At 41.3% G+C, this 24,807-nt stretch overlaps 2 protein-coding genes across 2 annotated transcripts in view; both read left to right on the top strand.

The window, feature by feature from the left end:
• Window positions 1–3,179, top strand: part of LOC101168908 (NACHT, LRR and PYD domains-containing protein 12-like) — a 30,144-nt gene extending 26,965 nt beyond the window's left edge. Inside the window, exon 12 of the mRNA XM_078940266.1 lies at window positions 471–3,179. Within this exon, the coding sequence (XP_078796392.1) occupies window positions 471–477 (7 nt within the window). The 3' untranslated portion in view covers window positions 478–3,179. The remainder of the gene's footprint in view (window positions 1–470) is intronic.
• A 1,158-nt stretch (window positions 3,180–4,337) lies between these two features.
• Window positions 4,338–24,807, top strand: wdr35 (WD repeat domain 35). Its single transcript, XM_011490795.4, has 28 exons — window positions 4,338–4,682; window positions 4,756–4,873; window positions 6,483–6,554; window positions 7,009–7,101; window positions 7,176–7,304; window positions 7,377–7,510; window positions 7,892–8,054; window positions 8,130–8,275; window positions 8,378–8,503; window positions 8,718–8,903; window positions 12,789–12,824; window positions 12,915–12,975; window positions 13,244–13,388; window positions 13,689–13,758; window positions 15,835–15,888; window positions 15,969–16,078; window positions 16,182–16,395; window positions 16,508–16,588; window positions 17,223–17,359; window positions 17,515–17,718; window positions 17,799–17,945; window positions 19,639–19,771; window positions 19,879–19,989; window positions 20,909–21,073; window positions 22,183–22,323; window positions 22,451–22,607; window positions 23,423–23,660; window positions 23,766–24,807. The coding sequence occupies exons 1-28, from the start codon at window positions 4,659–4,661 to the stop codon at window positions 23,911–23,913; spliced, it is 3,543 nt and encodes a 1,180-aa protein (XP_011489097.1). The 5' UTR covers window positions 4,338–4,658; the 3' UTR covers window positions 23,914–24,807.

Below are 24,807 nucleotides of genomic sequence, written 5' to 3'. Positions count from 1 at the left end.
TTTCTCTGCTTCAGAATCACCTGTCAGTCAAAAGAATGCCAACACTGGAGCTAAAGCTCCAATACAAAATTTTCTCTTTGCATTAAATCAAGTTTTTGGAAACTTGTCAGGTCACTTCACCAAATGCCCACAGGGTGGTTTGCTTCACAAGTTTCTTCCAGTCTGGTTCCAAAAAAGTTTTCTTCATTTCCGTAGCTCAATTTATTTTTGTCATGAAAACTGAACCAAGTGTAAAAAAATACTACATCGTCACTTTAATGAAACATGAAATCAAACAGACCACTGTGGAATCCTCAGCTTTAGAACTGCCCCACAGTGCAGGTCCCAGATACTCTCTGCAAAAGCCCAGGGCTTCATGAACTGCTGTTGTAAATCACTTCAATACAAACTGGTTTGCCCCTGTGTAAAGAGGAAATCTTCCTGCTGCTGATTTACTGATGGCTTCTTGGTCTCTCCTGTTTTCTCTGCAGATGGTAGTGGATGTGAGAGGCGGAGCTTCTCCTGATGATCCACAGAGGTGAAGATAAACCCAACTTCTCTTCTAGAAGGTGGGGGTAATGCATGAAGAAGAGCAACAGATGATATAAACAGATCTGGGATCAGGTTGGACTGCTGATGATGTTTGCATTAGCTTTGAAGTTCTAAAACCGTTTTAATTTCAACTATTGGTGAGCGCCATCTTTGTTCTGAATTGTTCCCGTTTCATAGAACTCTGTAGGTCTGAACTCAATGACCGTTTTGTAGTTGTTTGCATCAGTCAGTGGATCCATCTTTGCTGTGAGAAAACATCTAAACACGAATGCGACTCTGACCTGCTGTCATTGTCTGTTCCGTTTTCTTCTGTTGAAAACATGTTATTAAACCATTGAATCCTGTGTTTAATGTTTTGTCCAAAATGAAATCATTTAGAAAATGTGCGTGAAAGGAATATGTGTGGAATTATTGAAACTGTTTTATTATAAAAATATGAAAAAAATGAACAAAATCCGAAGAGCTGTGGGTGTTTTGTGTTGGCTAAGAAATGGAGACTTGCTGAACTAGTTGGATTGTCTGGTTTTTTCTTAAGATAGCTCTCTCCTGACCTCTCTGACAGAAGCTTTAATGTTTTTGCAAATCTGCACATGACTGTATATTAGAACTGTATGGAGTTAGTGTGACGTCTCCCACATGAATAACTTCCAGCTCCAATCAAAACACGTCAATTAAGCCGCCATTTTTTCAAAACACGGGCTTTGCCCTGTTGGAACCAGAAATCCTCAGTAAGCAGTGACTGAACCAAATTGATCGGAGTAAACATTTTTGTAACATCAACTCTCTCACCAATCAGGAGTGAAGTTGTTGGAAGTTTACACCCCTACCGCTTGAAAGCGAGCTACACAGAATGATATGAAACCACACACTTGTATTGAGGCATCTGATTGGTCAGTTTACAACTTGAAAAACTGGCAAATAAAAACCCATGAAAAAACAATTTTATCAAGAAGATGTTAAAAAGGAGCCTGAGCAAGAATACTTATTCTGAAATATAGTGACTGAGTAATAGCTGCTTATTTCTCAATAGAAGTCTCTTCAGAAGGGATTTTGGCTTCTTGAGACCAGTGGTCACTTCCTGTTAGTAACACCAGGGGGGGAGGGGTCACTCAGTCCAGTTCTTATGTACAGTCAATAGGGGTATGATATCTCAAGGTGCAGTTTTAGTACTAAATCATTGTATTGTTTATACACCCTATAGGAGAGCAAGCCTGACAGATCACAGACAATTACCAATCATTTCTATACTTATGACATCCAACTCTTCTGCTCATTTAATAATTCTGAGTTAACTGTTCTGTTTAACTGTTTAAGGTTAAGTACTATCTTTTTTTAGTTGAATTCAGAAAAGTCAGAGACATTAATATTTTCTTCTGATATAGAAGATCCCACTGCAGACACCATATTGGTTCCCTTTTTTCAATCCGTTCAGCCCTCAGAGCCTCACACATGTTTGACTCAGAGATGTCACTCAGTTGCCATGTCTAATATTTTTTTCAGCTGGCTGGGGAACATTTCCAAGTTAGTTTGTCCCACAGACTTTTTCTTTAGAGCTGCAGTTCTTATGTCTTCGTTTAGTTCTGTTATAAGGCGAGTAGCGGTTTTGGGCACGGGCCGTACGGGCGATTGCCTGGGGCACAAATTTAAAGGGGAAACAAACAAACAAACAAACAAAATCTACGCCACTAGAAGATTTTATATTATCTGTTTCAACACAGAGTTTGAGTTCTAAAATTGGCAAATTGGCGTCCCCTGAGCCCGACAGGCACTCCTGTTTTTGAGAAGTTGTCGCAAATATTTGTAAAGGAAAAGGGGAGGGGTGGAGGGGGCAAGCTGCGAGGGGAAACGGCGCATGGAGCGCAGCCTCGATTAGGCAATACCTGGATCATCATGTGCCTTTAGATCACTCAGATCATGCTAATGATGTCATTATTTATTAACTAATGCAGACATTTTTATTAATTGTCTTTATTTTCCATCTAAAATGTATGTTTTATGTAAGGCTGTCGTTTAGTTGGTGTTAGTAACCTTTATGAGTTAAAGACAGCAGGCAGTCCCGGTAGTAAGACAGCTGTGCTTTTTGAGATGATAAATACACAATGAATCATTTGTTTATGAATGTATTGAGGTTTTTGGAGGATTTCGAGTGTTGCACAAAATTAAGAAAATGCCATATTTTTTTTGAGTAATCCCACTGATGAGTTGTATGATTTAGTTTTTAATGTTTTATGAGACCAAAAAATGATATTCACAATAACCGTTTTTTTCTTTAGATCCAATCCCTCTGATTGCTAAAAATGTTGCCAGGAGTCCAGCTCTAAAAAATGAGAAAAGAGCAAAGAAAATGGCCTGATTTGATTTGTTATTTCTTATTATTGTTCCCAGGCTTTGTTTGTTTTGTTCTGCAGCTTTTTCACATTTGTATAATTTTGACAGAATATATTTTTATTATAAAAGATTATACGTTATTTAAGGTTTAACTTGATTACCCGCCCGGGGAGTAAGCTAGCGTGTAATTTTGTGTGAGTATTTAATGTGTCTGTTTTTTAACACTTAGCATTTTTTTTTGAGTACAGTATTTCATTTGCTTTTATGTAAAGTGCTTTGTGCTTCATAACAAATAAAAAGTGCTAAACAGACAAATAAAATTTGAAGCTTTACTTTCTCTGCTACTCAAGGTACTCAAGCTACTTTTTCTATCTAACAATCAACTCTGAGCCGCAGCTGCGCCTCCCGTCATGGAGATGGAGCCGCGTGTGTCAGAGGGAAGGGGAGGGGAGGGGTGGTGGGCGCAGACCATTTTTGTTCATGTTGGTGTTGCACAAATTTAGCGAAATGCCAAATATTTTTGGAGTAATCCCACTGATGAGTTCTATGATTTAGTTTTTAATGTTTTATAAGATCTAAACATATTAATCACAATAAGTTTTTTTTTAGATCTAATCCCTCTGATATGTTTCACAAAGACACACACAGGACGTCACACGTTAAGAAATTATTGCTAAAAATGATGCAGGAGTCCAGCTCTAAAAAAAGGCTCTAAAAAATGGTAAAAGAGCAAAGAAAACGGAATTAATTGATTTGTTATTTCTTCTTATTATTATTATTTCCAGGCTTTCTTTGTTTTGTTCTGCAGCATGTTCATATTTGTATCATTTTGACAGAATATATTTCTATGGAGAGCAAAATATTATAAGTTATTTAAGGTTTAACTTGAGTTACTCTGGATTAATGTTCCTGTTTTTATTCATATTTATGTTCAAAAAGTTCAGTTTAAAAGGTTTAAAAGTTTAGTTTTAGTGTGTTCAGTTAATGTTTCTCTTCTTCGGCCCAAAACCTTAAGCGTGTTTTTAACTTAGGCCCCTGTGTGACTGAGTGTGACCCCCCCCCCCCCCCCCCCCCCCCCGTAATACGAGTCTAGAAAAAGAAAATGCATTTTTTGAGTAAAATGGCTAAATAGAAGATAGGGAACACAACAGGATGTTGTCAAATTTTGTGTGTGTGGGGGGGGGGGGGGGGGGGGGGTTGGGTACTCGCCCAGGGAGTAAGTTAGTGTAGAACCGCCACTGGCTAAACAGCAGAACTAGTGTCACCTTAATATAAAGCCCGTTTGCAAACATTCTACTTTTATAGTTTGAAGAACTAAACCCACAGACCTATGAGGATTTTCTTAATATTTATATTTTTTATTATTACAGTTTTTCTTCAAAACTTCAAAAACAACAGAGGATACAAACTAGCAACTTTTTCAGAGGAACAAAGCCTTCACTTCATGGCTCAATAAACTACAACTACCATCATCACCAGGGACTTCCGGTTTACGGTTGCTACTGGAGACCGCAGGAAAGCCATAAAACTCCACAAGCTTCAGTCTGACAACTGAAGTAACAAAACGTCAGATGTCGATGCTCTTTGAGCGTCAAATTCAAAATAAACATATGAACGTAAATGTTAAATCCTCGGAATTTCAATTTGTTGCTCAGTTTTGTAGTTTTGTTGACATGGTGAACGGGCTATGCTAGGAAGGCTAAGCTAACGCTCTGGGCTTTTTTCTAACAAACCGATTCATGCCGTTTTCCCTCTTTAAATCTGACTATAGACCGTGAATATTTCCTTTTACGGTCACCATGTTCATCTACCTCAGCAAGAAGGTAAGTTTTCAACGCCCTGATCAGTGAATTTGTCGTCAGAAGGAGCGTCCAGCCCGGCTTTGGGTCTGTGCAGATCGCGATTCCGAACAACATCCATCTGAAATGCGTGTCGTGGAACAAAGACCAGGGCTGCATCGCCTGTGGAGGTGACGACGGTCTGCTGAAGGTGCTGAAGCTGGAGACGCAGTCAGGTAAAGTCCTGCTGCTCCACATCATCCTGATCCTTTAGGGGGAGGAAGGGTCTGCAGTCCTCTGCACCAGAAGAGTGATTTCTCTGTGAACAGAACCCGAGATTGAAGCATCCCACACTCATATTCATCTAACTGTTATTTTTATGCATAAACATGTGGAATTTCTTTTCTTTGCATGAGTTTTTCTCCCTTTCATTTCCCCTGCAGAAGATGTCTTGTAGATTTTGTTGAAATGGATTCAAGAAACTGAAAAAAGGAGAAAAACCCCAGAAATATTAAGGAAAACTAAACATTTCTTTTAATTATCAGAATCATTGTTTAGTTTAGACAAAAGGTCATCTTAGTTCCCTTTAAAATTAGACACCCTTTATAACCTATAGGATCGTCCCACTGGAGCACATTTGCACCATTTTTAAACAACACAAATGTTATTAGGGATGAGTATCTAATCCTCTCACATGAATGGATACGCATCTACATATGTGGTCCACAAATCAATACGGAAAAGATTCAACTAACTTTGTGGCAACGCACTACAAGTCCAATTCTTTGAACCTTTAACTAATTGGACTTAATGTATATATTTAATATTCGTTTGGCATAATTCAGTTTGGGATTTGAACTAAAAGCTTCACACCGCACCACTGTGCAGCCCAGGACTCAAAAACCAAAACATAAATCCATCTTTCTACTGTTATCTGATCAAATGACATGGAGATAGTTCCTGTCCTCTGCTGCTGACTAGAATGAAAGTCTTAGACCAGAGGTGTCCAAACATGTAGCAAAGAGGTCAAAGTGTGTCAGGGCCAAACATGCGGCCTGACATTCTTTGAACTATTTTACTAACATTAAATGACAATTAAATGGAACCGGTTTAGCTCGTGCTGGTTTGCGGCGCCTTCCATCTGTGAAACCAGGGTTCGACTCCGGGCTGCTCCCTGTTCCCTTCTCTACTTCTGTGCCGGTCCCAAGCCCGGATGCTTTGAGAGGGTTGCGTCAGGAAGGGCATCCAGCACAAAACATTGCCAAGTTTACCATGCGATTTGTTCGCTGTGGTGAACCCTGATGGGAAAAGCTGAAAGAGAAAGAAGAAATGACAATTAAATATTTGTTTTCTTCACAAAAAATAGAAACACATCTAAAGATGTTTCCACCAAAATGACATCATCCTCCATCATCCGGTCCCAGGTATCGTGTCGTAGTTCTCACTTCTTGTCTGGTAGTGCGTCTAGTGCCTTTAGCATATCCGGCAGATGCAGTTGTTTTCAAATTCCACTGAAAAAATATGACAATTTCCACTTGTTCTTGAAGCGGTGGCCCTCGCTGTCAACTTTTCTTGTTTTTATGTGCAGTTGACATTTTAGAAGTGAGTGAAAAAGTGTCTCTGAAAGGTCGGACGGCAGTGTTGCCACAGGTTTACGAGTTAAAACATCATTTAGACAAGTGCAGTCAAGAAATCGTACCCACACTTTTTAAAGGTGCTCTGGGCAACAGGTTATTCATTTTCTGACAGGAGCCTGCGGAAAATTTGTCAGAGATGGGCCGGACTTTGGACATACCTGTGTTAGACTAACAATTGCAGCAACAATCATGTGTCCTTTCTCCACAGATGATGTCAGGTTCAAAGGTCTTGCTGCACCAAGTAATTTATCCATGAACCAGACTTTAGAGGGACACAGAGGTGAGTCTTTGGCAAAGCCGGGCGGGGATAAAACACGAGGAAAACCATTAAAAAACAAGTTTCCAAGTGCCCAGATATCACATGACGTCATGAGAGACGAAGGAAAGGAGAGCAGGGATTAGATGATGGGAGAGCATGCGGTGGGTGTAATGGGGTGTAATGGGGTGGTGTGACACAATTAGCTTAATAGTGAGTTGGTAAAGTTGCTTATTGTCGGATTTTCTCTATGAAAGGTCAGGTTTTCTGTTTGCTTTGGGAACAGAAAAAGGTTTCAATATCTAGCTTTCATTTTGCTGTGCAGATTCCTGCATGTCATTGGGCTTCAGTTTAGCCAGATGTTGTGTTTTTGAATGTATGGAATGGTTGTGTGAAACTTTTGATTTGCAGCAGTTTGTGCACAAATGTTTAGCGGGTCTCAAAGGTTCTTTTGCTTCATGGCGGAAAACACCAACAGGTGCAGTGCAAGTGGTGACATGGAATGAGCAGTATGAGAAGCTAACAACCAGTGACCAGAACGGACTCATCATCGTGTGGATGTTGTACAAAGGTAAGTCGCACTGTCCAAGTCAAACTCTGGGTTCTTTGTAAGGAAAAGTCTTTAGCCGCTTGTTCCCTCTTGAGGCGCCTGGTATGAGGAGATGATCAACAACAGGAACAAATCAGTGGTGAGAAGCATGAGCTGGAACGCCGATGGTCAGAAGATCTGCATTGTGTACGAAGACGGAGCTGTGATTGTCGGATCCGTGGATGGTACGGTCGATTTAAGAGAATCACAGCTTCCAGGGGATGGAATTTTCCATAAACCTGGTCTGACGCACACAGGAAACCGGATCTGGGGAAAAGAGCTGAAGGGGAGCCAGCTCGCTCATGTGGCATGGTCACCTGACAGCAAGATCCTCCTCTTTGGGATGGCCAGCGGGGAAGTACACATCTATGACAACCAGGGAAACTTCATAGTGAGTGTCTAACACCAACATAGCAGAAAGAGTCAAGGAAATTGTGATTGGTAGATCCATTTATGGTGTCAGGAAGCTTTTTAGAAAGGCTCTGTATCTTTCCCTCTCACATAAAATGAAACACATCCCCATTTATGGTCCACAATTTGATACATAAAAGATTCAACTAACTTTGTAGTGATGTGATACAGTCCCATTCTTTTACCTAAATGGATAGAATCTAAATATTTATTATTCATTTGGCATTTAAAACTATACATGAAAATGCCTTTTAGCAGAAAAACCACACATATCCGTCGCTGTGGTTCATCTACAGCCGACTGAAGTGATGCATATAATGCATAAATGACTACGCCTGTTTTGTTCTGTGTGGTGTTTCAGATGAAAATGGCCATCGGCTGTCTCGTAGCCGCTGGATCGGTGAGTATAGCTGGGATTCAGTGGTATGCAGGAACCAGGGGTTACGTCAGGCCAGACTGTCCGTGCCTCGCCATCTGCTTCGACAACGGGAGATGCCAGATCATGCGTTATGAGAATGATGACAGTGAGGCCTCTGAACGCTTCAGATCCTGACATGTTTGCTGATTTCATAGATGGGTGATCATGTCTTCCTTTGCAGATCCAGTCTGCATCGATACTTTGATGAACGTGGTGAGCATCCAGTGGAACCAGTGTGGCAGCGTGTTAGCGGTGGCCGGTTTCCTCAGAGCTTCAACCAAAGACAAAGAGTTCAACGTAGTCCAGTTCTACACACCTTTTGGGGAGGTGAGGTGCTCCACGTTTTTTATGTCATGCAGTCGGACACAATTTCGGACTCCAGCTCAGCTTTTGGAAAACGGTTGTTTCTGATTTCCTGTTTCTGCGCAGCATCTAAGAACTCTCAAGGTGCCTGGAAAGCAAATGTCTGGGGTTGCCTGGGAGGGGGGAGGACTGCGGATTGCCTTGGCTGTGGATTCCTATATTTACTTCGCCAACATAAGACCAGATTACAAGGTTAATACCATATTGCTCACACTGTAAAACATGGATAAAATAGTACTGAAGTATTCAAAAAGAGTTCATGTTTAAAACCAAGTACCAGTGTTAGAGTTGGTAAAAGGATAAAGTTTACAACGGTTTGGCTGAATTTGATAGCTTTGGAATCCCGTCTCTCATACTTCCTGGAAGTCTGGATGAGTTTCAGCAGCCTGTTCATGTGTGCTGACAGTGGGGATACTGCTGCAGCACGGTGGTGTACGCCTACACCAAGCCAGAGCGCCAGGAGTACTGCGTGGTCTTCTGGGAAACTAAAAACAACGAGAAGTTTGTCAAATACGTCAAGAGCTTGTTGTCTGTCACAACTTCTGGAGACTTCTGCATCCTGGCCAGCAAAGCAGATGAAACGCAGCTTCAGGTATGAAAAGAACCTGCAACAGCCTCATGGAAGCTCATCAAACTGGGATCCAGTGGGGCGCAGTAACATCCAGAATCCACTTCTATGCAGTCTCCTCTCCACGTACTGCTGACTGATTTATGACGGGATCCACATCAGTCCTAAAATCTTTCCAGTGTTTTTCAACTTTGGTAAAAGGCAACATTTCTGACAACTTTAAAAAGGTCCTCAGCACATCCCCGTCTACCACAGACACTCCAAAACATATAACACCTGTCTAAGTCTTAGATTTCTAAGCGTAAAAGGAGACACAAAGACCAAACCAAACCACAGCTCTGTTTAGCCACAAACACACTGAATGCATCAGAGCTCCATTCCTGTTTGCCTTCAGACGTCAGTCATGTGTTTGATGCTCTCAGAAAATGATTCACTGAGGAGTTCAGAAGCAAACCTGACAGGGTGTGCTGATTGGAGTTTCACAGGATTTACTGGCAGGATCACATCTCATCATTGACTGTATACAGAACTGGACTGAGTGAGTGTGACGTCACCCATAGAACACGGCTGACTTCCTGTTCCAATTACATGAAGTAAATTCCATTTTATCTCAATACGAACGTCGCCATGTTGGAGCCAGAAATGGTCAGCAAGCATTGATTGGTCCGAGTGGGGTCTGAATCATTGTTTCTGTGGCAACCACTCTAGCCAATCAGCAGCAAGCTAAACCAATGTCCATCCTGTTGTGAATGAACTTACACAAATGAATGAAAATAAAGAACATCAAAATAGAAACTAAAGTAAAGCAACACAAAATAATTTCTAGTCCCCTGGGCGATGATTTAGTCCACTTAGCTGCCTGCTGAATGTAAGGCCTCTGCTGACTGGCATGCATTGTTTCAGACCTGACTTGATGATTCCAGCAGCAGCAACAATGGTTCCCTCAGCACTGGTAACTCAGAGCACAACATCAAATGAATGAAGCCAATTATAATGAAGTAAACTGAAACGTGTTCATACATTTTATGTTCAAACGTGTGTTTGTGTTGTATCGGAGCAAGAATTAATATTCTGACAAATAGAATGACTGAGTCACAACTGTTTATTTCTTTATATAAGTCTATGGGATTCTGGCTTCTTGGAGCCAGTGGCTACTTCCTGTTTAAAATGCAAGGGGGGAGGAGTCACTCAGTCCAGTTCATTAATACAGTCAATAGATAAAGTGGACCTGATTTGACCTTTACGAAGCCCGTGTTAAGATATAAAAATATATCTTGTTCCCACAGATTAATATCTTGTTCCCACAGGTTATGTCGTTCGCACAAAATACTATTCCGTTCCCACAAGATACTATTCCATTCCCTCGAAATGATTAACTCGTGCGAACGCAATAATTATGTCGTTCAAACGCAATAATTAATCCGTTCGAACGCAATAATTATGTCGTTCAAACGCAATAATTAATCCGTTCGAACGCAATAATTATTCACGTCATAAGTCATTCAGGCAGATATGCTCTCTGTACGCCGGTGTGGGTACCGTATGTTCTCGGGTTGCCGGATGTTCTCGGGGTCCTTCGGGGTCCTTCGACCAATGATGACGTCACACTATTTGATTGGCTGTAAGTTGCCACGACCAATGAGTTAACGTCGCTAAGTTTTTTTAAAAACTTTATTGACAATTGTGGTATCATACATTAACAATGACATTAACGTTAACAACGAACAATAACGATGTAATCAATATTGCCTCGAAGATCAGTCACCATTGCCAAATATAACATATTGACATAGAAAATAAAGAATAGAGGGGAAAAAAAGAAACAATGAACATAACACACAAATAAATAAAAACATAAGTAAAATAAAATAAAGGAACATAGAAAAAATTTAAGTAGTCTAATACTAGTTAAGTTAGGGGTACTCGTGAAGTTTGTATTTCTGAACAAAACTAAGCAATTTCAAGCCATTCTTCTTTTTCATATAATGAAGTGATTGAAAGCAAAAACAGAGCTCTTTATTAAATGTTATAAATGTGGTTTGGTCTTCAAAACTTGACCTCACCAAGATGGCGGTGCTCTCCTCCCATGAGGAACCACGTGATGTCTCCTCTAGTGATATAACTCATTTGAAGGACCCCGAAGGACCCCGAGAACATCCGGCAACCCGAGAACATCCGGTACCTACAACGGCAAAACTAAGCCGCTTTCAGCGGTAACTTCCGTGTCTCTGTGACCCATATTCGTTCAAAAAAGGAACATGAAAAACAAAAATTATCACTTTAATACTGTCTCAATGAATATAAGAAAAATATCAAAAGATTTATGATAACTAGGCTGCTTTGTCATTGATAGCTCCTGTTAGGCTACTACTAGCTCCGCCGCAGAGCTCTCTGATGTATGCCGGCATTTGGGCAACTGGCTGGTCTATTGACAGACAGCTGATATTGTAGTTTAGGGTCGAATAGGAATAATAATATTCAGGACTTGTCTTTTATTAACTTTAGCAGTCAGTTGCTTTACATTCGAAGGCTATAAGGATACATGCTAACTGACTAGCCGATCATTGATCCTGTTATTCATTTACGTCATATATTTACAGCAGATACCTTCACATTTCTGTCTGTGTGTGTCTCATTACATTGCATTGAAGACACGGAGGATGTTTAGAGAACAGATTTATTTATTTTAAAAAGCACAAAAGCATCCATCGTATTCACGTTCATTCACATCCTGATGGTACGCCCTCCTCAGTCATCTTGCTGCAAAAGCCGCTTCCTGCCGCTACTTCCGTGTCTCTGTGAGCATTCAATAGGGGTAAAAATAAAAGCAAGAATGGTCGATCTGTTTTTTTCTCGATGAAAATCTGAAAAATATCATATTAAGCAGGCTGCTTCGCCTAAAGCACTTACCTTTAGCTCGTAGCATAACAACAAAAGCACTACGTCACGTTTCCCAGCGTGCTTTGCTGCCAATCACTGGCCAATCACCGTGTTCCTGTGACCAAATGCCGGCATACATCAAAGAGCTCTGCGGCGGCGCTAGTAGTAGCCTAGCAGGAGCTTTCGTATGACAAAGCAGCCTAGTTATCATAAATCTTTTGATATTTTTCTTATATTCATTGAGACAGTAACAAAGTGATCATTTTTGTTTTTCATGTTCCTTATTTGAACGAATATGGGTCACAGAGACACGGAAGTTACCGCTGAAAGCGGCTTAGTTTTGCCGGCGTACAGAGAGCATATCTGCCTGAATGACTTATGACGTGAATAATTATTGTGTTCGAACGGATTAATTATTGCGTTTGAACGACATAATTATTGCGTTCGCACGAGTTAATCATTTCGAGGGAACGGAATAGTATTTTGAGGGAACGCAATAGTATCTTGTGGGAACGGAATAGTATTTCGTGCGAACGACATAATAACCTGTGGGAACAAGATATTAATCTGTGGGAACAAGATATATTTTTATATCTTAATGTCAGGACACGGGTTCCGTAGACCTTCCTAAAAGAGAAAACCCGTAATCTGTGTTAAATGAATTTCCTCAAATTATTTCCATATATTGTCTACAACTTTCCAGAAAATCCTCCCGATAGTTTTAGTCTATGATTTGACTGCTGTTGGTGTGACCGCGGACACCTCCCTGCTGTGATCAGCATTTTCAGCCATAATTCATGAGGGACTAGCAGGACACCCTGGAGAATGTCTGCAGACAGTTTGCAGAGGCTCCTGGTATTGTCTCAAGAACGACACATTTATCCCTGTACGACCTGGAATGCATGGCCAAACGACAAACTTTGACCCTGCATGCCGGTTTAATGACAAACTTTGACCCTGCACGCCGGTTTCATGACAAACTTTGACCCTGCATGCCGGTTTAATCTTGTTGAACTTGCTGTCACACAGGAGGATGCTGGGTTAGAGACTGGGAGTTCTGCTCGGGTAATGTCCTACCTAAAGTCTCAAATCTTAAAACTGGAGCAATCTTGATGTGTGTTCTAAAGAGGCCCTGCTGTTTGTTGTTTTCTACAGTATGTTCTGATTCTGTGCAATTCCATTGGAACCCCCCTGGATTCAAAATACATCGACATTGGTGAGTCTCATTCTTCTATCATGTAAATGTAAATGTGGTGATTTTGGTGTGTATTTCAGAAAGAAGTGAGTGTGAGGGTGCACACCAGGGTCGCGAGGCCTCCTATAATATTAAAAACTTTGTTGTTTCGTTAAAGAAATGTGGGAAGAAACAGCTGTGTTTTTTTAAAGCGGATAGCTAACCGTTTATGACTGTCAAAGTGTTTTTTACCGCAGAACAGTAGTATTTGCCCCCCTATTCATTTTTGTTGTGTACTTTCTTTACTTAGAGCCTCTGTTTGTCACCATGACCAAAACACACGTCATTGCCGCGTCCAAAGAGGCCTTCTACTTGTGGCAGTACAGAGTGGCAAAGAAGCTGACCGCCATGGGAATTAACCAAGTGGCCAGAACAAAGAAGGGAGGAAAGGAGAAGTGAGTATTTTTAGAGCATTTGCATTTATTATCCAAAGTGAATCTCAAATGGACAAAAGAAAATGAAACTAAGAAAGAGATAAAACCAGGAGCCCGGCTCAGCTAAGTCAGCTGATGGCACCTTAAGCGTACGTCTGACCGTGAAAAGCAATTTCTCATCTGCTCTAGCCTTGTTGGATGTGGTCTCTTGCTCTGCCAGATCTTTTTTTGCGGTGGAATTATGGGTCGTATCTGTGGCTTTCTGTCTGTCCGGCTCGCTCTTTCTTGCTTCTCACGTGTTTTCTCTGGTCGTCTCCATAGTGTCTATCACATTGACATCCACCCATCTGGAACCGGTGACGCCATTTCCGATTTTTCAAAAGCCTTCACAGTAAGAGGAGCTTGAGTTTCTTCTCTGATAAAGTCTTTTAGGCACATTTAAAGACCCACTCTGATGAAAATGGGGATTTTAACAAGTTCTTGTGGATTTTTTCCCATGATATACAGTCAGGGAAAAGTATTGTCAGCCACCAATTGAGCAACTTCTCCCTTTTAAAAAGATGAAAAAGGCCTGTAATGTTCATCAGAGCTTTACCTTAACTATGACAGACAACATCAGACAACATGAGAGAACAAAATCTAGAAAGTCACATTGTATAATTTTTAAATAATTTATTAGTAAATTATTTGATCAACTACAAACAATCAAGATTTCTGTCTCTCACAGACCTGTAACTTCTTCCCTAGAGGATCCTCTGTCCTCCACTGCTTACCTGCATTAATAGCACCTGTTTGAACTGGTTATCTATATAAAGACACCTGTCCACAACCTCAAACAGTCACACTCCAAACTCCACTTTGGAGACCAAAGAGCTGTCTAAGGACACCAGAAACCAGATTGTTGACCTGCACCAGGCTGGAAGACTGAAACTGCAACAGGAAAGCTGCTTGGTGTGAAGAAATCAACTGAGGGAGTAAATATTAGGAAATGGAAGACATACAAGACCACTGAGAATCTCCCTCCATCTGGGGCTCCCTGCAAGATCTCACCCTGTGGGATCAAAATACCTACTGTAAAGCATGGGGGTGGAAACATCATGTTTTGGGGCTGTTTTTCAGCAAAGGGAGCAGGACGACTTAACGTGTAAAGTACAGAATGAATGGGGCCATGTATCGTCAGATTTTAAGTGAAAACCTCCTTCCATCAGCAAAGGCATTAGAGGGAACGAGGCTGGATCTTTCATCATGATAACCATCCTAAACACACTGCATGGGTAATGAAGACGGGCTTTGTTAGAAGCATTTCAAGGTTCTGGAGTGGCCTAGCCAGTCTCCAGATCTCAACCCCATAGAAAATCTTTGGAGGGAGTTGAAAGTCTGTGTTTCCCAGCGACAGCCCCAAAACATCACTGCTCTAGAGGAGATCTGCATGGAGGAATGGACCAAAACATCACTGCTCTAGAGGAGATCTGCATGGAGGAATGGACCAAAACATCACTGCTCTAGAGGAGATCCGCATGGAGGAATGGACCAAAACATCACTGCTCTAGAGGAGATCCGCATGGAGGAATGGACCAAAATACCAGCAACAGTTTGAAAACCTTGTGAAAACTTACAGGAAGCGTTTGACTGCTGTAATTGCCAACAAAGGCTATATAACAAAATATTGAGTTGAACCTTTGTTATTGACCAAATCGTTATTTTCCACCATAATTTATAAATGAATTCTCTAAAAATCAGACAATCTGATTTCTTGTGGGGGTTTTCTCATTGCGTCTCTCATGATTGTAAAATGGTTAACCTCTCACATTTTTTAAATGGAATAACCTGCACAATTGGTGGCTGACTAAATACTTTTTTGCCCCACTGTATAAAAAAATAACTTACCTCAAAATTGTTTTTTTGAGTATTTCTGTATTCAAAATGTTGTGAATCAGTAGACAATAAATGTTATTCATCTTTCAGCGTATCCCGTTAACAGTCGCCACAGCACAGGTAGTTTGGCAGAGAGTTTTTAGCCCAGATGACCTTTCTGACATGACCCTGAATTTTTGAGGCATATAGTTCCAAATAGGCTGTCCAGCAGTGGATTGCGTGTCCTAGGAATTGAACCTGGGTTTCCTGCGTGACAGTCCTCCACCCAGCGCTCATTGGTGAATTAGGAAATACGCTGGGTGGAGTGGGGTTCCTCTGCACCAGTAGTCCCACCCACAACTCTACTGAATGTCTACTGAACAGCTGTGTGCTCATGGGAACTCAAGTTCTAGTAAACGGCACAGTTTGTTTGTTTTTTGGCTCAAAACTGCATACTCGTAGTGAAAATAACCATTGAGAACATTTTTACCAAAAATCAAAAGATGATCAGAGTGGGACTTTAAACTCAGATGGTAAAAAATATTATTTCTGATATAATCAAATGAAATAATGTGTCTCTTTTGTCTATTTTCCTTTTTTTTTTAAAATCCAGTCAACTCAAGATCCCATCTGTTGCATTACAGCTACAGATAAAACACTCATTGTGGTACATGGCTTCCAATTTTACTGAAATTATTCATCTAACTGTGAAAATTATCGTATAAAAATGTTTTTTTGTGCTTCTAGGGCCGTGAGTCTGGCAGCATCCACAGATACAGTCTTCCAACTGTTGCGTTATTGCAAAAGTACACTTCCAGCAATCGAGCCTATTATTTATCTCTGAACTGCAACTCCAGGTTGGTCCAGCTTCATGTCAGTTAGGACGGATCTTCATTCTGCTAAATAAAAGAAGGTCAGACGTTTGTTACAGTTTCTATCGCAAACTGTGTTTCCTGGCAGCCGGCTGGCCATCATCGACATCGCGGGCGTGATGACGTTGTTGGACCTGGATGTCAGTGCTGCCTCAGACGGCGGCACGAACAGGGGGAGTGCAGATTCCTCCAAGTTTGAGCGCAAAGACGTTTGGGACATGAAGTGGGCGAATGACAACCCTGATCTGTTTGCCATGATGGAAAAAACAAGGATGTACGTCTTTAGGAACCTCGACCCAGAGGTGAAAACTCAAGTGTGGTTTTTAAGAGAGTAAAAAGCAAAAATGTTGAGAAAACCTTTCCTGCATGCTGTTTAAACTCTGGGATGTTTTTTGGCTGCTTCTGTCAAAACAGGAACCCATTCAAACTTCTGGATACATCTGCAACTTTGAAGACTTGGAAATCAAATCTGTCTTACTTGATGAAATCATGAAGGTAAACCTTTATTACTAAACATCTGGAATCCCTCACTTCTCCCAAAGCCCTAAAAGACGTTGGAGTGCAGGACTATCCAGTCCTCTGGATGTTAAGTAATTTGGACGCCGTGCTCACTCCTTTTTTTAACAGGATTTATCAGTATCATGTCACTGATTTCCCAAAGTAAGAATCTATAAATATGAACCTTTTACCTTCTGAAGATGAAAACTTAGATGACTTGTAAAAAATGTATTTAAATACTTTTTTTAAATGAAAAATCATTAAAACGCAATGCATTGTGGTCAGGGGCGGAGCTACAGGGAGGCAAGGGAGGGCAGCTGCCCCTTAGCAAAAAGCTTTGCCCCCCCCCACACACACATTTTTGAATCAATATTATTATTGACAAAGACTAAGAAATACAAGCTTCTTTAAGCACTGCAAAAATAACATAAGCGATATTTTTAAATGAAATAAAAATAATAACAATATTAAAACAATGTATTTTTTTGATCCGTTCATTTGTATCGGCCTCAGTTTCTGGTGTTATGCCACCCTTACAAAGTCTTCTAGTGATGCGAGCCAATTGCCATGTTTTTATTTGATTATGTGTGTAAAGGCAGCATGAGAGGATGATCAGAATGTTGCCTTGCAGAACCCAGAGAAGCCAAACAAAGACAATCTCATCAACTTTGAAATCCGCTCCCTGAGAGACAGCCGTGCTCTCATAGAAAACGTCGGCATCGAAGACGCGTCGCAGTTCATTGAAGACAATCCTCATCCGAGACTCTGGTAAATGCAGCCGTAAAACTGCTCCCATTCACATCAGGCCTGTTGCTTTGGGTGGCTATCATCTCTACGTTCACTCAGCTCTTGTTAAGTCTACACTTCCACATGTGGACGCTGTCAACCAAAGCTGAAGCTTTTTGGTCCGCTGTCGTTTGCAGGCGTCTGCTGGCGGAAGCAGCCCTTCAGAAGCTGGATCTGAAGACTGCTGAACAGGCTTTCGTCCACTGCAGAGACAATCAAGGCATTGAGTTTGTCAAGCGCCTGGGCAACCTGCACAGTGAACCCATGAAGAAGGCTGAAGTGGCAGCCTACTTTGGCAGGTTTGAGGAAGCCGACAGCATGTACCTGGAAATGGATCGCAGGTACGCCAAAGCAGATGATTCGGCTCTTATCTGCTAAGTTTGATTCCCGTCTTTGGAGATGATGCTCTGTGTCTCCGCAGTGACCTTGCCATTAACCTTCGGATCAAGCTGGGAGACTGGTTCAAGGTGATGCAGCTGCTGAAAAGTGGTTCCGGGGCTTGTGACGATGCTCTGCTGCAGCAGGCTTACAATGCCATCGGGGACTACTTCGCCGACAGACAGAAGTGGTATTTCATTACATTTGGCACATTTCTTTCTCTGGGAGTTGGAAGCAAACAGATGTTGTATGTTTGGCATAAAAACAATGTCTACCGTGATCATCCAACATGTTTAACCCTCTGAGACCCGGGATGTCGTCAACGTCGCCTAAACAGCACATGAACTTTGACCTACCGTGACTCTTCCACTGTTTAGGCGATCGGCGTGAGTCAGCTGATTCTGACGCGGCTTTGCGGCGTTACACAATACTGTAACACATGACTAACGTTAAGTTTTGCATAATGACACAAAGAGGCTTTTCTCTGCTTCAGGATACGATGGAATTATTTGTGTAAACGGTTGAAAAGTTACGCGATAGTGTAGTGCAGGGGTGTCACACTCATTTTCACTGAGGGCCACATCAGCATAGTGTCTGTCCTCAAAGGGCCAGATATAACTTATACATGTAACTAAATGTAATGAAATATAAATGTAACTAGTTAATGTTAAATAACTCATTACAGAAAACATGTGTTTGCTTGTTCCTCCAGCATAAATCCTTTTACATTAGATTCTGTCAGGTTAGGTTATGGACCGTGTTTAAGTCCTAAGTTGTCCAATCTGATATTTCAAGTCGGATTCTCCCTAGATATGAATAAATACACACCAAATTTTATTTTTATTTTAAGTAATTAAAAACTTATATGCTTTTGCGGGCCACATGAAATGACATGGGGGGGGGTGCATTTGGCCCGCGGGCCTTGAGTTTGACACATGTGGTCTAAAGAGTTTAAACACTGGAGCTGCAGTATTATGATGAATGATACAATGATTTTTAGCTTTCATCATAAGGACATATCAGCTGGTGTCAGTTTTATTTGCACATATTCACTACATAAGTGAGTTTCCTCCTCTGGTTCATAGTTTCATCAAAGACAATGAGATTATTTAAGGAGGCTGGAAAGTTTTGGCTTTCTTTTGTGAAATGACACATCAGCGTTTGACGTGTTGGCCTTCTGATGCCTCATGGTGGGACTGTTGCATCTACATGCCCCCTTCCACTGGGATCAAAGGCGGCATGAGCCAAGCTGCCCTGCTGATGGGCACGCTGGCCCTGCTTGAACCACCAACAGTGTGATTGTGTCACAGCCAGCTGTTTGTATTTGTTGTTGGGTGGATTTCTTTAAATGTTCACCAAACCTCATCTTATTTTAAAAAATGAAAGAGCAAAAGTCATTTTTAATTGAAATGTTTGAAGTTCTTCAATGTCAGCTTGATGAAGGCGTGTTTGGTTGATCAATCAGCTTTAGGTTGAGCTTTTAAAGATCTTTTAAACTATGTTTATATTTATTTTTCATGATTTAGTCTGTACTTTTTTCAAAATGGTCATCTCCAGAAAGAGTTTCCTCTTTTATTTCTCTGATTTTTACCTTTATTTTTGATTGATTTGCCTGTTTAGTTGTAAATAAAGGTCATCCAGTTCCCTGCCATGTCTTAGCAACTGTCTTGTAGCACAAGCTTTAGCCTTGAACTTTTTTCACAGCTTCATCTTTATCCTTATCTCAGTCTCTCAGCTTCTTTTCTCTTAAAAAAAATCTTAAATGAACAAATTTGCAGCATAAAAAACCGTGCAAGAGTTTCTGTGGGAATGTGACGGTGAATGATGAATATGTAGAATACCTGTTAACTATTTCCTCTTCATTGCCTTTCTTTTCCTCCCAGGGTGAATGCGGTGCAGTATTACCAGCAGGGCCTTAACCAGGAGAGGCTAGCCGAGTGTTACTACATGCTGGAGGACTATCCCGGCCTGGAGAGGCTGGCCACCGAGCTACCAGAGAATCACAGGCTTTTATCAGTGAGTCCGATGTTCTCTGGAGGAGCTTTCTGGATTCCGTCTAAGACGGAAAATGCTCCTTTATGCCCCTTCTTCCTTCACCAATAACACTTCATTTACTGAAACAGGACATTGGAGAAATGTATGCCACCGTGGGGATGTGTGAGCAGGCTGTGAATGCCTACCTGAACTGCAACCAGACCAGAGCTGCTATTGACACCTGCGTCCATCTGAACCAGGTGAGCCGGCAGAACACCTGTGTTTCTGAGAGATCCACAGTGTTCATCAGTCACACTGATCTGTGAACAATGCTCAGCAACAAGACGCTTCCAGGGAATAACTTTGATTCAAAAGAAAAGCTCTACCTGTGATTAACTCAGGAAGAGTTTATTTAAATGATTTTTAAGCCAAAAGCAGACATAAGCTAATAGCATTACACACTATAACATTTCTCTGCTATTTTTGTAGAGAAACTATTTGTTAATGACTAGTTACTCTGGAACACACAATAAATGCAAGTCTTGATGGACTCAGAGTGAAGAGATCAACATCAATGGCTGAAGCTGTAATCCTGAATGTCCTAAATAAAGACATGTCTTCCACATTTCCTCATAACGTCAAAGATTTAAAGTTAGCTGTTCAGCCCAGCGTAAAAAGGAGCATACATATCATAGTCCATAAGCATTACACGTGGTGTCCCACAGGGATCAGTATTGGGTTCTATACTATTTCATCTATAAACATATTCAATGTGACAAAATTATTCAAATGGATATTAAATGTTTAAAAATACATGTTGTTCAACAATAATACAAATTGATATATAATATGATTGTAAGAATAATATGTATTTATTCTTAATGTATAATTTAGTGTAGAGTTGTGTTTTAAATGATAAGCATAAAGTTTGTTTTATGTGTTTACAGGCATGTTTATGTTTTTTTTGTAGTTGTCCCCGACGCAAAACTCCAGCTGCCTCAGCATTTCTTTAAAACAGAAAGATCATTTGAAGTTTTTTTTAGCAAAAAGCCAACAGCCAGAAGCAAACGAAATCATGTCAAATGTCTATTCAATGTTATTTGGTCACATTGTAGTCTTGTAGTTTGCCTTTTTTCAAACCTTTGAAGGAAATTCCATGTTGGATTCTTTTCTCCTCAGTGGAACAAAGCTGTGGAACTGGCAAGAACTCACAACATGAAGGAGATTAAGTCTCTCCTTTCTAAATACGCCTCCCACCTTCTGGAGAAGAATAAAGTCCTTGAGGCGGTGGAGTTGTACCGGAAAGCGCATCACTTCCTGGATGCAGCAAAGCTGATGTTTAAAGTAAGTCTATCAACTTAAATTTAGCAGAAAACATTTTTTAATTGCATTTTAAATCCACTTTGACATTTTTCCAACTTTTCCATCTCTGTAAACCAAGAAAACGCTTCATATCAACATTTGCAATATACGATATATATTCAATATACAATATTGCTGCAGCTGTTTGACCCTGAAAAACAACTGAAACCAACTACGACCATTGATGTGTCTGAGAACGAGTGATTCATCCATAGGAAATAGTTTACTTCTGGTTCCAACGACATAAATCATTTTTTTTCGTGATACAGATATGGCCATGTTGGAGCCAGAAATCCTCAGTAAGCAGTGTTTGGTCCAAGTCTGAGTCCACATTTCTATTGCAACCACTCTAGCCAATCAGCTTGTTGGAAGTCCACACCCCTTTCCACTTGAAAGAAGAAGAATCTGTCCATCAAATGCTTGGACTGTTGGGTGTAGGGACCATCAGGCTCCACCCACTTTTATGGAGGCGTCTGTCAGTTTATTACTTGAATAACTTGGAATCAAATATCATGAAAATAATGAGGATTATCAAGAATTTGTTAATAAAATGTATCAGATCCAGAATGGTTCTTCTGACCAATAGAACGACTGAGGAACAGCTGTTTATTTCTCTATAGAAGTCTATAAGATTTTGGCCTCTTGGAACCAGTGAGTACTTCCTGTTTTGGAACGCCAGGGGGGAGGAGTCACTTAGTCCAGTTCTCAGATACCGTAAATGTTCACAACTAAAACTTACCCAAAATGTAAAATGGGACCTTTCCTCTGCTAGTCTTGCAATTGATCATTACAATATTTTCAAATGTCTTACAGTGGTAAAGTTAGAAGTATGGAAGGCAACTTTCTGCTTTATTTTAGCTGAAATTTTGCTTCATTTTAGCTAATAAGCCTTTTTGGAAAACTACAGTAAATCTGATGACCTGAACTTCTCATAAGCAAACTGGGATCATCAGGTTTATGTGTGCTTGTCTGTGAGGAACGGGAATGATCATCTGAAATGTATTAGTGAAGCTTCCAGAGAGACGTGGGATTCAACCCTGACAGCTGAAACTGTGCTGTGGCTTGTGCTGGAAGCGTAACTGTGTTTGTAGATTGCAGAAGATGAAGCCAAGAGGAAGAGTAACCCCCTGAGGGTGAAGAAGCTGTACGTGCTCGCAGCGCAGCTTGTTGAAAACTATCAGGAGCAGGTGAAGACGTCACAGCAGAGCAAGACCAAAGGAAGAAAGTCTGAGGTATTTCACTGCAGGGGCAGAGGGATCCTCCCTTTTCTGACTCCAGTAGACTTTAAAGTCTAGATAAGGTGGCAAACTGAATGTGGAAGCCCCTGTGTTCATGGTAGTTTTTGGTTTGGGGATGTAGGTATCATCAGCCCTTGCAGGCCTTCTTGAGGTGGACGCCTGCTCTTCAGAAACTGGCATTGTGGACAGCGCCTGGCGTGGAGCGGAGGCGTATCACTTCTTCCTGCTGGCTCAAAGGCAGCTTTATGCAGGCCTCATGGAGAACGCCATGCGCACAGGTACACAACAGCTCCACCCCCCAGCCTTCAGGGTTAGTTCAGACGCTGAATTGATCCAAAAAATGACCCGTGAAGACGATCGGCAATAAAACAGCTCCAGCACAAGATTCTTGTGACCAAATAGGGAAACGATATGTTTCATTACTGAAGCTGTGCTGCCTTCACTGTCTTTTCTGTCCATGACCGCCAGAAAGAAAGAAAGAAATCATTTGATCTTGTTTAAATCTCTAGGAAAGAAATATTATTACTATCATTGTTTAAATGTATTTGTTAAAATGCATTTTAATTTTTTTTTACCTTTTCAGAAACAGTTGTGTGTTTTTTCATCTGCTTCTCATCCCCAGCTAGGATGAGGGGGGGTTTACGACCCACTGTCCTTGATAAGGAATGCTGTTAGAACTGAAAACCCTCCCAAGTGGTTCATTATACGACACCCCCTAATGAACTGTTCAGTTTGTCTCTTTGTTGGGAACTTGTACCCTCCTACCTGTGTTCTTAATAAAAGGTGCATGAGAGAAGCAGACCTTTGAGAGCAGAAGGGTGGTGGACGTCTTCCGTCACGCTTGCTTTTCTCCCTCGTGCATAAGAAACGTGCTTCTTGTTGTGGTTTGTGGTTTCTTATTGTGTTTTTCTTTATTGTCTAGATGCATTTATCTGACACGCTCGGTTTCATTTTCTCTCTAAAGTCAAAATTCAGGAAAAGTTTGTCACATTTCCGGGTTTGGGATTTCTTAGCAGCATCAGGCGTTTGGCTTGAAACTGTCATATGAAAATGGTCCTAACCAAAAGTCAAATGCTTTGTTCCTGTTTCACAGCTCTTCACCTGCGCGAGTACGAGGACATCATTCCTGCCGTGGAGATCTACTCTCTTCTAGCCGTCTGCGCCGCTTCCAGCCGGGCCTTCGGCACCTGCTCGCGAGCCTTCATCAAGCTGGAATCTCTGGAAGGTCAAAGCCCCGAGCAGCAGCAGCTTTACAAAGATCTGGCCCTGGAGATCTTCACCAAGCATGCTCCCAAAGACAGCCGCATGGTGGGGGCGGACCTCTCAGACAGGTAAGAGGGCCACCGGGTCGAGTACCAGCGACAAACACCTGTGGAAGCTTCTAGCTTCTATGTGTGCAGATTTAAGGAGCTCACAGTGTGCTTCAATCTTTTTAGCTCAGAGGACAAACTGCCCACATGCATCGTGACGGGCCTGCCGATCCAGGAGTATCAGTTCTGGATGTGCGGCGTGTGCAAGCACTGCGCTCTGGAGCAGGAGATCAGTAAATACAACACCTGCCCGCTGTGCCACACGGTGCTGTGACGCGCCTCACCTGCAGTTTTCAGCAGCAGGAAGACAGACAGTCAGAACTTTGTGGTCTTAAAACATTCAGATGGAAATTTCTCAACAGGTAGTTTCATGGTTCTTATTTATTTACGCAGCTTTTCTTTGTGAAATGTCAGAAATTTTCTTTTTATAAATGTATTCTTTTGTACTGAATTTGTTAGTGACCGCATTAAAGTAGTTACTTTTTCTTTCATAAATGATAAAAAATGTGGTTTAATGGCAATTCTCTCCCATTGTTTCTTTTTGAAATTGATGCATGTTACAGCCTTTTTAAAAGAAGCACACTGTCCAGTCTGCAGGTGATAAAAATGTTAAAACAGCAAAACACCATTTTCATTGGAGTGGTCATTAAGTCCAGGCATACATTCACTGGCAACTTCATGAGGTCCACCTTGCTAGTACCGGGTTGGACCCCCTTTTTCCTCCAGAACTGCCTTAATCCTTGCTGGCAGAGATTCAACAAGGTTCTGGAAACATTCCTCAGAGAGTTTGGTCCATATTGACTTGACAGCATCACAGTTGCTGCAGATTTGTCGGCTGTAGATCCATGATGCCAATTTCTATCTATTGTGTATATTTATATCTTCTCAATCTATTGGGTTGAGATCTGGTGACTGAAGGCCATTTGAGTCCAGTGAACTTGTTGTCTTGTTCAGCAGCGATCAGAAGGTGGTACACTGTGATCATAAAGGGATTGACATGGTCATCGAGTCATCAAACTGGATCACAGAGACACGGCGGAAGCTGGCTGTCATTCAGACGCAGCTCCTGGTGCGGGAGTGAAGCTCACCGCACCGGAATAATCTCAAAATGATCTCATGAACCCAGTTTTTGTAGAGCTTTTTAAAATAAATCAACCTGATCTCTCAA

This window comes from Oryzias latipes, chromosome 22 (genome assembly GCF_053564925.1).
Source record: "Oryzias latipes strain Hd-rR chromosome 22, Olatipes_Hd-rR_3.1".
Classification (NCBI taxonomy): domain Eukaryota; kingdom Metazoa; phylum Chordata; class Actinopteri; order Beloniformes; family Adrianichthyidae; genus Oryzias; species Oryzias latipes.
This window is presented reverse-complemented; position numbering and strand designations above follow the sequence as displayed.

Bases quoted from the DNA above. Each gene is read 5' to 3' on its own strand.
- wdr35 (XM_011490795.4), top strand. From the start codon at position 4,659: ATGTTCATCTACCTCAGCAAGAAG. The intron at 13,389-13,688 runs GTGAGTATTTTT...TCGTCTCCATAG, and splicing joins AAGAAGGGAGGAAAGGAGAA to TGTCTATCACATTGACATCC. The intron at 15,889-15,968 runs GTACATGGCTTC...TTGTGCTTCTAG, and splicing joins CAGATAAAACACTCATTGTG to GGCCGTGAGTCTGGCAGCAT.